At 40.1% G+C, this 13,136-nt stretch overlaps 1 protein-coding gene across 1 annotated transcript in view; it reads right to left on the minus strand.

Annotated features, from left to right (window-relative positions):
* chpt1 (choline phosphotransferase 1) overlaps positions 1 to 13,136 on the minus strand; it is a 17,277-nt gene continuing 4,141 nt past the window's right edge. Inside the window, exons 2-8 of the mRNA XM_060886446.1 lie at positions 9,546 to 9,693; positions 8,280 to 8,421; positions 7,728 to 7,812; positions 7,258 to 7,389; positions 5,316 to 5,474; positions 4,450 to 4,575; positions 1 to 964 (exon numbers count right to left, since the gene is read on the minus strand). Coding sequence (XP_060742429.1) covers positions 848 to 964; positions 4,450 to 4,575; positions 5,316 to 5,474; positions 7,258 to 7,389; positions 7,728 to 7,812; positions 8,280 to 8,421; positions 9,546 to 9,693 — 909 coding nt within the window. The 3' untranslated portion in view covers positions 1 to 847. The remainder of the gene's footprint in view (positions 965 to 4,449; positions 4,576 to 5,315; positions 5,475 to 7,257; positions 7,390 to 7,727; positions 7,813 to 8,279; positions 8,422 to 9,545; positions 9,694 to 13,136) is intronic.

Raw genomic sequence — 13,136 nt, forward strand, 5'->3', positions numbered from 1 at the left:
TAAGACGAGCAAAGTTTATTACACAAATCACTTCAAATTCATTTGTACAATTAGCCCTTTGGGAGGAGATCTTCAAAGCAGGCAGTGTTGTGAGAGTGTATCATCAAACAGGACAGTCTGTGTGTCTTCCCTTCCCACAATCCATCAGTTCAAACAGGAGGACGATGAGGACGATGTTAGTCGGGGAGTGTCCTGTCTTTAACACTTACTTGATCCTGGTCCCAGTAAACCCATAGTCCCTGACAATTATGTCTCTTTCATCCAAGACCTGACTTCATTTCACACCCAATCCAGTTGAATTAAGAGAATAAATACAAACACTAATCACTGAACAAGCACATGACCATATTTTTTTTTGTTCAAGCTTACTTTGGGGTAGGGGACATGAATTCAACATTTAAACACATTTGCTGGGAAATCGTTGGAATGTTAGCGAAATTTCTCTGTTCGGATATAAAATCTGTAAGAAATTGTCCATGGGAGAGAACACGAGGGAACGATAACAGAAGAGTTTATATTGGCACTTCATTAAAGCTAAAAAAAAAAAATAATGTGCATTTCTCAAATCTGTAAACAGAATGAATTTGGCAATTTAGTGACAATTTAAACAATGATTCATTGCTCTGTTTCCAAACAGGTGGAAGATAGCACCCAAGGTGTTTTCTCTTATTTTGTGATTTAGTGAACTCCAAACTGGCCGAGCACACGAGCTTCAGTTCAGGTCTCTTGGTTAATTAGTGGTCTCCACACTGTCAAGGCTGCTGAGGGTTTGGTTCTCCTGCTGTGATTCGAGAAGCGGGGCAATGTCTTCGCTTGGCCCCACCTCCTCCTCCCGCCGGGCAAATTGTCAGTCTTTGTGGGCGTGGCCTGGTGGGGTGATGCTGAACACATGTATGCGCAGGTGAGCGGCGATCTGCAGACACACACCTGTGCAGTAACGTGCCAGGTCCACCACAGACAGGATCTGGTTAACAAGAGAAACACATCAAATCAGGAGGTTTCCCATTCGGCTGAAACGTGGTGTCTTAAACATACAAACACTTCATGGCGTCTAATCTGATATAACTGAGTACGGCACATGACTATTTTTTTTTGTCAAGACTTTGGGATGGGTATTTAGATTGCACTTGTTTAAAAATTTTCTGTGGTTTGATTTTATGCATATTGTACTGTTGTTATTTTATCTTAGTAATGTATTTTCTATGGTAGAAGCACTTGGTCAGGTTACAGATGAGTTTATTGATAAATAAAGCTTGAGTAATAAAATTAATTCTTTTACCAAATGTAATACAGAAGAATTGGTATTTGATGGCAATTTAAAGCAATGCATTGCTTGTTTCCAGACACGGTCAAAAAATCCCAAGGGTTTTACTATTTTTGTTTGTGAATAAATGGTAGAATTCTCCAAGCTTTACAGGTCTCTGGTAAGTTACGGGTCTTACACTGTCAGCTTAGGTTTGGTTCTCCTGTTGATCAAAGACTGGTACAAAGGTTCTTCCTTCCAGTCACAATCGTGGTCTGTATTTTACAATCCACAATCATTTACCTTACATAAGTCATGCTACTATAGTGTCGCTTGAAAGTTTGTGAACACTTTAGATATTTCTCTATTTCTGAATAAATATGACCCAAAACAGTATCAAAAAGTCCTAAAAGCAGACAAAGGAATCAATTAAAGGCTTCTTTTACTTGAGTTAATGTTAGATGGTTGTGAGTCTGCCATCAGGTGAACAATGAACCTCGGTGGTACGGCAAGAGTTAAAGGAGAAAGCCACTACTCTCCAAAAATGTGGACAAGCCAGAGGACTATTGGAAAAATGATTTGTGGAAGAAGGAGCCCAAAATTAAACTTTCTGGTTTAAAATATGAAATGTTATTCTTGGAGAAAGGAAAATACTGAATTCCGGCATAAGAACCTTATACCATCTGTGAAACGTGGTGGTAGTATCATGCTTTGGTATCAGCTTGCCATCATTAAAGGAACAATGAATTCTGAATTATACCAGTCATCTCTAAAGGAAATTGAGCATAACATCTGTCCATGAACTTTTGCCATGGCCGGTCCTAAACTCTGGGATATAATCTGAGTTACGTGCTATTATTGACCTGCCTTTGCTTAAAGGCAGACTCAGTTATTTAGAATGGCCTTTGGTTTATAATAATTTTCTTGGTTTTGCTATTTTATTGCCATTTTATTGTAACTGCTATTGTTATTTTATTTATTTATGTATTTATTTAATGCTATGAAGCACTTTGGTTCAGGTTTGGTTGCTGTAAGGTGCTATATAAATAAAAAATTGATTGAGTGATATAATTGAATTCTGTTTACCAAAGAATGATTAAAGGGGTACAAAGATAATGTTTTGGAATGGCCTAGTCAAAGGACCTGAAGCAAGCAGTTCATGTGAGGACACCCACTAAAATCCCAGTGTTGAAGCTCTTCTGTGCTGAGAAATGGGATAGAATTCTTCCAAGCCGTTGTACAGGACTGAACAAAAGTTACCGGTCACTTACTCGTAGTTATTGCTGCACATTAAGTCACAACAAATACTGAGTACAAAGGTTTGCATACCTTTCCAAGTTACAAATCGTGGGTCTGTTATTTTTACAAGTTATTAACCAATCTAAAGTTTTGAAAATAGCTTGAGCGCAAATCTCATAACTTCATTGGACACTTCAACTGTCCACCTCTTCCTCACTCCGCGGGAGAGCTTCGCGGCATATTTCTCCTCAAAAAGATTCGCAACGAATCAACACATCAAATCAGGAGGTTTCCCATTCGGCTGAAACGTGGTGTCTTAAAACTCTCCACAATCATTTACCTTACATAAGTCATGCTACTATAGTGTCGCTTGAAAGTTTGTGAACACTTTAGATATTTCTCTATTTCTGAATAAATATGACCCAAAACAGTATCAAAAAGTCCTAAAAGCAGACAAAGGAATCAATTAAAGGCTTCTTTTACTTGAGTTAATGTTAGATGGTTGTGAGTCTGCCATCAGGTGAACAATGAACCTCGGTGGTACGGCAAGAGTTAAAGGAGAAAGCCACTACTCTCCAAAAATGTGGACAAGCCAGAGGACTATTGGAAAAATGATTTGTGGAAGAAGGAGCCCAAAATTAAACTTTCTGGTTTAAAATATGAAATGTTATTCTTGGAGAAAGGAAAATACTGAATTCCGGCATAAGAACCTTATACCATCTGTGAAACGTGGTGGTAGTATCATGCTTTGGTATCAGCTTGCCATCATTAAAGGAACAATGAATTCTGAATTATACCAGTCATCTCTAAAGGAAATTGAGCATAACATCTGTCCATGAACTTTTGCCATGGCCGGTCCTAAACTCTGGGATATAATCTGAGTTACGTGCTATTATTGACCTGCCTTTGCTTAAAGGCAGACTCAGTTATTTAGAATGGCCTTTGGTTTATAATAATTTTCTTGGTTTTGCTATTTTATTGCCATTTTATTGTAACTGCTATTGTTATTTTATTTATTTATGTATTTATTTAATGCTATGAAGCACTTTGGTTCAGGTTTGGTTGCTGTAAGGTGCTATATAAATAAAAAATTGATTGAGTGATATAATTGAATTCTGTTTACCAAAGAATGATTAAAGGGGTACAAAGATAATGTTTTGGAATGGCCTAGTCAAAGGACCTGAAGCAAGCAGTTCATGTGAGGACACCCACTAAAATCCCAGTGTTGAAGCTCTTCTGTGCTGAGAAATGGGATAGAATTCTTCCAAGCCGTTGTACAGGACTGAACAAAAGTTACCGGTCACTTACTCGTAGTTATTGCTGCACATTAAGTCACAACAAATACTGAGTACAAAGGTTTGCATACCTTTCCAAGTTACAAATCGTGGGTCTGTTATTTTTACAAGTTATTAACCAATCTAAAGTTTTGAAAATAGCTTGAGCGCAAATCTCATAACTTCATTGGACACTTCAACTGTCCACCTCTTCCTCACTCCGCGGGAGAGCTTCGCGGCATATTTCTCCTCAAAAAGATTCGCAACGAATCAACACGTCTTCTGAGGTAAATGTCTTCAAAACACGGCTCAAAGAAAAAAAAATCTTGACCCCTGCTAGTTCTGGTGCTCGTCTGAGGACAGGAATTTAGCGCAAGACAATCCACTGCAACGCGGACTAAACCCTGTGCACTGCAGATAAGGTACGCCGTTTTTTTAATTTCCTGAAAAGTAATAGTTTTGGAGATACGAGGATTCCGCCTGACAGCGACGAAATGTAATGATGGTTCATTTTTCTCAATAGTTAAATGAAGTATAATATTTCTGGCTCATTTGTTTGATTTGGTTCACTTTGTTTACTTTTAAGACTTCTAGAAAATCTGTTTCTCATATTTATGCAGTTCATACAGCATCTCCAGGATGTTTACTGAGCTTCTAAGCACGAAGCAATCATTCAGTGTTACGTTTCCTCACCAGAGCAATCCAGAGGACGATATATTCCTCAATGAAGCTGTTGAAGTACTGATTGAGGAAGAGGAGGCAGGGGCCGATGAAGGCCGTGTCGCTCAGATGAAGCGTACTCCTGGTCATCTGAGCAATCTGGAGAAAAAAACAAAAAACATACAGTAACAACGGCTTGATGAGTCAGCCCTAATGTTTAAGCAACTCTGTTAAAAAAAAGTAATCGGGACTCAAATGACCTTCAGGAAGTGAGGACTTTTATGTGTACAGTAAATGTTTTTATTTCCAGAATAATGTCATGGTGGTTGTGAGACTCTGGGGTTAAATGTGCTTGAACCCTGAACAGTACTTTTAGCTTTATCACTGAAATTCCCTGTGTTCGTGACCTATAACACGGCATAATGTGTACGTCTATACAAGAAGTACCGAAATGATGCTTTTAACATTGATGTTGGCTGTTCATCACAATCACAAATGTGGCTCTGCATTGTTGATTGGAAGGTCAGGGTTCAAGCCCCAACACTGCTAATCTGCCACTTGGGCAATTAAATTGGGCAATTGTGCAAGTCTGTGCTGTAATGTGTATGTGATGATAATAAAGGCTTCTATGGCTTACTGTAATTGCATTTATTTCATTCGGTGTAAATACTGTATATTGCTTTATATATTGTTCTGATAGACTGCAATTTCCAATAAACAAGTTTAATTAGGTTTAATTAAGAAGATAACAACGCAAAGGGAAATTATTGTTGTGACGTAAGGTGTGTTGATGTCACACACGAGATGGATGTTTTATTCCCCCCAAGAGTCTGAATGTGTAAAAGAATGAATGCTCTTCACTGCGCTGTGTAAGATGTCCGAACATTAGAGAAGCTCACCACTAGCTTGTTGGAAATCTTTGCTATGACCGTGCCAAAGGTGAGGATGTAGAGACAAGGATGATGTTCAAACAGCTGGCTGGACGACTTCTTAAAGATGATGAAGGCCAGGGTGAGGATGAGGCCGATGTGCAGGCCAGGAGACAACACACTGGTGTCCTGGGGAGAGGAAACTTTAAAGAACACTGCCTTTAAAGAGGATTTTTCTTTCTTGGTTAAAAACTGCTTGTTTGTACAAAACAAATGATCAGGTAGTGACATTGTAATCCCTCTGGTTTAGACTCAAGACAATTACCCCTTTTCCACCAAAAAGAACCAGGTGCTGGTTCAGAGCTAGTGCTGGTACTGGTTCAAAGTTGGTTCCACTGGCGAACCTTCTAAGAACCTGTTTGCCTTTCCATTGGTTAGAGAGCCGTCACACAGAGCCGAGTCTGACGTCACTGTATACGTGTCACGTTTCCCAGTAACGTTAGCGCAGCAGCGGCAAACACAAACACATCAACAATGGCGGATGTTGCTTTACTGTTAATGCTCATGGCTTTGTGAACCTACATTAACACCCAAACGCGGCGAATCCAACATGTACGTGCAGCTCCATGTAATTTGTATAAACGGAGGTTGTAATCGAGAAAGTACATAACGTTATTTTATCATTAACACAGAAAAAAGTTAGCCTTAGCATGTAGCTACTTACTATCATGTGTGCTGATAATGTATCATATCGAGGTAAAGTAAAAGTGTATTAAACATTAGTATACTTAAGGTACATTATCAAATGCGCTAACAGTAGCCCCGCCCACAGCCCCTGACACAAGCGGTTCTTTAGTCTAGACCAGCGGCGTTTTGGTGCTACTTAAGAACCACTTTTCCTGGTTCAGAGCCGTGCTTTGGCTGTCGAAACAGAAAGAACTGGTTCTAAATTAGGCTCTGGCTCCGAACCAGCACTCAAAATGCCTCGGTGGAAAAGGGGCATAAGTGCCACATGCCAGAGAACTCAGACATGTCACTTGTATTTATAGTAACTGCATTTGCTACACGCTCTTATACAAATGCCAAATTATCCCAATTGATCTCATTTATACAACTAAGAAGTTGAGGGTTTGAATCCCTTCGAAGGTCAGAAGGTTGGGAGTTCGAATCGCAGGTCCACCAGGATACCACTGCTGGACCCTAGAGCATGGCTCCTATCCCTTTTATTAACGTAAGTCGCTCTGGATAAGGACAAAATCTACAGTAGAATATTAAATAAGAAAATCTTATTACTCATCACATAACACGTGATCGAACTGTGCTGGTGTTTTCAAACACCAAGTTTTCAAGTATCTCATGAAAAAAGAGATTATCCTTTTATAACATTTCCAGCATTTAGCAGACGCTCTTATCCAGAGCGACTTACATTATCTCATGTTTATACAACTGAACAAATTGAAGGTTAAGGGCCTTGCTCAAGGGCCCAACAATGGCAGCTTGGTGGACCTGGGATTGAACTCACAACCCTTTGATTGGTAGCCTAACACCTTAACCACTAGGCTACAGCATGCCCCAAACTTTTAACATTTACACTTGTGGCAGACAACTTCGTCTAGAGCGACTTAGATTTATATCTCATTTATACACCGGAGCAATTGAGGTTTAAGAGCCTTGTTGTTTAGGGGCCCAGCAGTGGCATCCTGGTGGACCTGGGATCGATCTCACAACCTTCTGATTGGTAGTCCAACAGCTTAACCACTAGGCTACCACATCCCCTCCACATAATAACAACTCTGTTTTTATTTATTTATTTATTTATTACAGAGATTGCTGTGTGTTTGATATTATGTACTGTAGGTGTTTATTTCCTGGTGATGTATTGAACTGCACACAAAACCCTCACCTCGAATGCTGTGAGATATTAGACGATTATAAGAAATCTAATCTGCTTACTGAACGCAGCAAGGCTTACCGCCACGGTCGAGCCGTTTTTGCCCACGCCACCACTCAGGATGACCAGGAAGTAGTTGTAGGTTGACAACAGAAATCCCCCGATGATGCCCAGGATCGGGAGCACTTGCAGTTTAATGCCGAGCCCGGGCAACTAGCACAAAATATATAAATAAAATCACACTCATCACTGGAACAATCATTTATTTCCCCTACAACGCTTTCTCTTGTTTCAGGTCTTGAAGCTGAAGCCACAATCATGACTAGAGATGATTTCTGTCCTTCACAAAATATTTACCTTTGCGAGTTTATCATTTTTCCACAGGAGGCACAGAACATAAGCTAGAGAGAGGTTTTATGTTACTGATTTTGAAGATGACACCTAAATGTCCTCCAGCTTCATAAACAAGAGGTTAGATGGTACACTCGAGCTCGTTATTCATGCCAGCACACTGTGTGTGTGTGTGTGTGTGTGTGTAAATAGCACTGTACCATAGTCTCCCAAAGGCTAACTCCTCCGAAGGCAGACATCAGGTACATGATTATGATAGCGATCTGCACCTCAGTCACGTCGACACTAAGTGAATAAAGAAATTCCGTTAGAAAAATGATCTCAAAAAGTCATAAATATGCTGTGCCCTCCATTAATATTGGCACCCTTGAGAAATATGTGTCTGGGGGATGAGTTTGCATAATGTTTAAGGTGCTGGACTACTGATTGCAGGTCCACCAAACTTCCACTGCTGGGCCCCTGGGCAAGGCCCTTGACCCTCAATTGCTTATTTGTATAAAATGAGATAAAAAGTCTCATTCTAGTCTCCCCCTGGTAAGAAAACAGCCTGATGAGGACAGAGTATACATGGGAAGAGATCTGGGACCATTCTCTGTCAAAATCCTGTCAAGATCCATGCTGGTTAAACAATAAAGACTTTTTCACAGCCTTCTTTGCTCATATTTCCCCAAGGCGCTAATATTACTGGAGGGCAGTTCAAGCACCTTCGTTCCTCATTACGGGCTTGTACAGACCACACATTTATTACTCACATGCCAAAGCGTAGTTTCCCAGACACGTAGGTCTGCCAGTGTGCGCAGAAGAACATGAACATTCCCACGAAGCCACAGAAAAACATCCAGTTCGGGTAAGCGCCAATGCCAGCACATATACACGATCCCACAGCGACAAAAACTGCAGAGAGGTCAATGAGAGGTCAGGGGAGATGAAATAAGAGCAATATGTGCAACTCTGGGCACGGTGGTTTAGTGGTTAGCACGTTCGCCTCACACCTCCAGGGTCGGGGTTCGATTCCCGCCTCCACCTTGTGTGTGTGGAGTTTGCATGTTCTCCCCGTGCCTCAGGGGTTTCCTCCGGGTACTCCGGTTTCATCACTCCGGGTACTCCGGTTTCCTCCCCCGGTCCAAAGACATGCATGGTAGGTTGATTGGCATCTCTGGAAAATTGTCCCTAGTGTGTGATTGCGTGAGTGAATGAGTGTGTGTGTGCCCTGCGATGGGTTGGCACTCCGTCCAGGGTGTATCCTGCCTTGATGCCCAATGACGCCCCGTGACCCGAGGTAGTTCGGATAAGCGGTAGAAGATGAATGAATGAATGAATGTGCAACTCTGAGTAGTTAGAAATGTTTCTGCTTGTACGAGGAACACAAAACATTAATGATACGGTTCATATTTCAGAATTAACACCACGTGACAGCCAGATGTCATGTGAACGTAAGCAGGTAAACTAAGTTCCATGCTTACTATAAAGATGCCAATGTGAACATTTTCAATTCAGCGATGGCAGAAGAGAAGAAACAACTTTCTACACAAATAAACAAACAACGGTGGATCAGACTAAGTGACGGAAAACATATCGGATATTGGATCCAGCAAAGATTGAAAAAAAAAATCTATTTTTTCAACGTGAAAATGTTCACAATGATTTTGGATGAAGTGTATTATATTTATACGGTGATATTATTTAGTGTGAAGAGTAGCAGTGCCACAGGACAATCTGGGATGAGTATCGTTGTTGGATAATCATCATGGTTTCAGGTTCAACTGAACGAGCATTGGGTTTATATTCAATTATAAGCTTCTGTGTGCTGCCTCTAATACATTAAACAAAGTAGGCTTTAACAGCAGAGTTATGTCCAACACAAATGTGATTTCTTAATAGAAACACAACGATCTCATCAGACTAACAACATTTATGTGGTCATACACACTGAAACACACGTTTCTAATAATTTGATGGCAGACCGAAACCCATTCATAAAAGCACTCTTTACTCTGTAAATGGAAAGACGACGATACCTGTAGAGACGGCATCACAGCCATGGTCGAAGAGTTCTCCCAGAGCCGAGCTGCTATTGGTCCGTCGGGCTTGTTTCCCATCAATAGCATCTAGTGACTGGTAGATAAAGAGACCTAAAGCACTGAGAATAAAAGCCCATGACGGAGCCTAGAGAAAAAGAGAGAGAGGAAATCAAGAGTCATCCTAATCGAGTGCTGTTTTTACATGGCGACATGGCCGCTCACAGTGACAGCGGTAAACAAAATAATTCAGTTCCATTATTTTTGACAGGCGAGCCAGCTAACTGAGGTATATTTATTACTCCTAAACAGTAAATTGTAGAGTTGATGTTATAGATTTAACACGTGAACGTTTCTGGTTATTGATGAAAATCGACCTAAAGCTAGTACTCGTATATGTACAGTGGAACTCGTTTAAAGGTATGAAGTGCCATGTGGATTTGACGTCACTCCCCAGACCCGGGGTTGAATTTAACAAGTCAGAATTCCCAGCTGTCTCTATTTTTTCCCAGATGGACTTTACAACAAGCTACTGTACAATCTTCAAATACTGAATAATGTTAGGCATAACAGTGGTGGTAGAATCTAGCCAGGCTTTTTTTTTTTTTTTTTTACTTAATTTTAATGCCTAATAAAAGTTTTTTGTTCTTTTCATTAGGTAAGTACACTAAACAGCCAAATGTTTGTGGACACCTGGCCATCACTCTTATATGTGCTTGTTGAACATCAACAACAAAGGTGTTCAGTGGGGTTGAGTCTGTGTCATGGTACTGTGCAGGATTCCACTCCATGTCTTCATGGAGCTCTGTGCTTTGTGCACAGGGGCATTGTCATGCTGGAACAGGAGCATAGAGAGACATTCTGTCAGGTTTCTACATACAGTACTGTTGGCTGTTTAGTGTAGCTATGTTTTAACCTAAGTCACTGATTTACACTGATTTCAAAAGTATCGAGCGAAGGATAAAGGTGCAAGTCAGCCTCAAATAATATCTAGAATGGACAAATCACCAAATCCTTGGCTAGTGACTTATTGGCATAACATTTAGCCTACACTAATTCTCTTAACTAGCTAACCAACTCACAGTTTAGCCCAAGTCAATCAACTGAAACACGGCTTTGACAATGCCCCTGTGCACAAAGCCTTGAATGGTGTTCGTATTTTTGTTCGTATTTTTGTTCGTGTTCGTATTTTTGTTCGTATTTTGTTCGTGTTCGTATTTTTGTTACTCAGCCAGTATTCGTGGGTCTGGTGGACACGCTGCATTTTTGGGTTTTTAATTCAACACAATCAAAAATTTTATGTTAAAATACTCTACAGATGTTTACTTCATCCCAATTACAAGCAATATAAACAGCATATATGGTTAATATTTGCCCTTTAACTTTATTACATCACATTTTTAAATTAAAGTGCTACTTGTTTTTTGTTGTTTTTTAATAAAATGTAATTAAAAAAAAGAAAATCAAATTTAATCAAGTTATGAGTGGAAAAAATCAACAAATTTACAACAATTGTCTGGTCCCACAGACCCGAACAACATACAAGGGTTAATGTTAATTCATAAGTAATCAATGGTAGTGTGGGATACTGTTTTACTTACGCTGCATTATCACAACAAAGACTAAAACCTTTCTGACTTGTGCAACAAATCTGAGCCATCTTCTGTCAACAACAGCTTTGTTAGCTCTGAACAAAGGAAAAATTCAAGACTTGTCACACTCACTTGCAGTAATCACTTCATCCTGGTCAGGGTCGGGGTGGATCCGGAGCTATCCGGAGTTATCACAGCCGATCTACTAAGCTTGTGTGCTATTTTATTCTGGTGGCTTTATTTAATTAAGAAGTACTCTAAAAAGGAGCATATCCACCCTTTCAGGTCTAAGGGGAGTAGAAAAGCTTAATAATATTATGAGTTGTGAAGTCAGGAACTGCAGCGACCACTAAATCTCAGCTGGATGTCGGATTTCTGAGCGATTCTGCAGTAACACAGTAAACAGTTCAACATCATCACATTTCACTGGAATCCTTTTAGAAATCAGGTGTCTGATGTTCACATGATGATGTTGTCAGCGACGGGTGTCTCCATTGGAGCGGAATCAGACCCAAATGCAGGGATAACATGAAAAAAGGGGTTTAGTAAAGAAACAACAAAGATAAAAACACATGGAAAACACAAGGGAAGACTAGACAACTAAAATGACAAGAGACATGAGACAGGAGAACACACAAAGACTCAGCAAACAACCACAAGACAACAGGTATAAATAGGGGGAACAATCAGTGAGACACAATGAACATCCATGCAGAGGCGGGAACGGGTTAAGGATCAGGCGGGGCAAACACACACCTAAACACAAAACATGGCACAAGACAAACAAAGCATGCCAGAACATCCCCTTGGTGTTCAGAGTGGGAATAGTCCATGACAGATATTCTTTCTGTTAATGATGATCATGAAGAGGAGAGCGACGCTCGAAACAAACAAAAACAGCGAATTTAATCACTTTATAATTTTTGTCATTAAAATGATTTGTGATATGTTCAATTTGACACTTTGTTGTAGGTCTGTTGAAGGTTTTTGCGTCAAAATCTTTTTTATATTCGTCTTTTTTATTTCCCCTCTTGCAGGGTTTGGTGGCTTCCTTCATAAATATACAGTAATAATCTGAAGTTAAATATTTTCTTGTATAAAGTTTGCTAAGTCGATAATAAGATTCAATACATTCACCAGAAAGCGAGTGCGTGTTGGATTAGACGAAGGGGTGGAGCTTCCAGGACGTGTCTGTTAAACCATCTGCACAGATTATTCCACATTCACGTGTCCTTTGACTTCTATCTTATTTTATTGTAGAGGAAAAAAAAACCTCTTTTGGTGTATTTTTGAGTGATAACTACAATACATGACATAACAGTTCACAGCTCTAGAATATGATATAACCAGAGATAAACCGCACTCTATATTGTAGAGACGTGATATCCTGTAGAGATGATAATACTGTTATATTGTAACGCCTACAGTCTACTTCTGAGGCAGTAGTGTTACCTGCGGGCTCTAACGTTTCACTCAGCAACTATCAAGTACTGTTCAACTCTTATCAATGACCCATGTGTGGACTAAAGCTTAGCATTAAATGATAAGATTGGGGTCTGATAATTGTGCAGTGAAAGTGTTCACACCCTTGCCAGCAATTACAGCCTCGTACACCTATTTTTTGTCAGTTTCTCTCATTCTTCTTTGCAGGACCTCTCAAGCTCCATCAGGTTGGATGGGGAGCTTCGGTGCACAGCCATTTTCAGATGACTGGGCCACTAAAGGACATTCACAGAGTTGTTCACTTCTTTGTTAACTTGACTGTGTGCTTAGGGTCGTTGTCCTGTTGGAAGATAAACTTTGGCTCCAAATCCAGAGAACAATAGAGCATGTTTTTATCAAGAATGTCTCTGTACATTGCTGCATTCATCTTTCCCTCGATCCTGACTAGTCTACCAGTTCCTGCCAATGAAAAACATCCCCACAGTATGGATGGTATTGTCCAGGTGATGAGCAGTGCATGGTTTCCTCCAGACATGGTGCTTGCTATTCAGGCCAA

Source organism: Tachysurus vachellii, chromosome 14 (assembly GCF_030014155.1).
Source record: "Tachysurus vachellii isolate PV-2020 chromosome 14, HZAU_Pvac_v1, whole genome shotgun sequence".
NCBI lineage: Eukaryota > Metazoa > Chordata > Actinopteri > Siluriformes > Bagridae > Tachysurus > Tachysurus vachellii.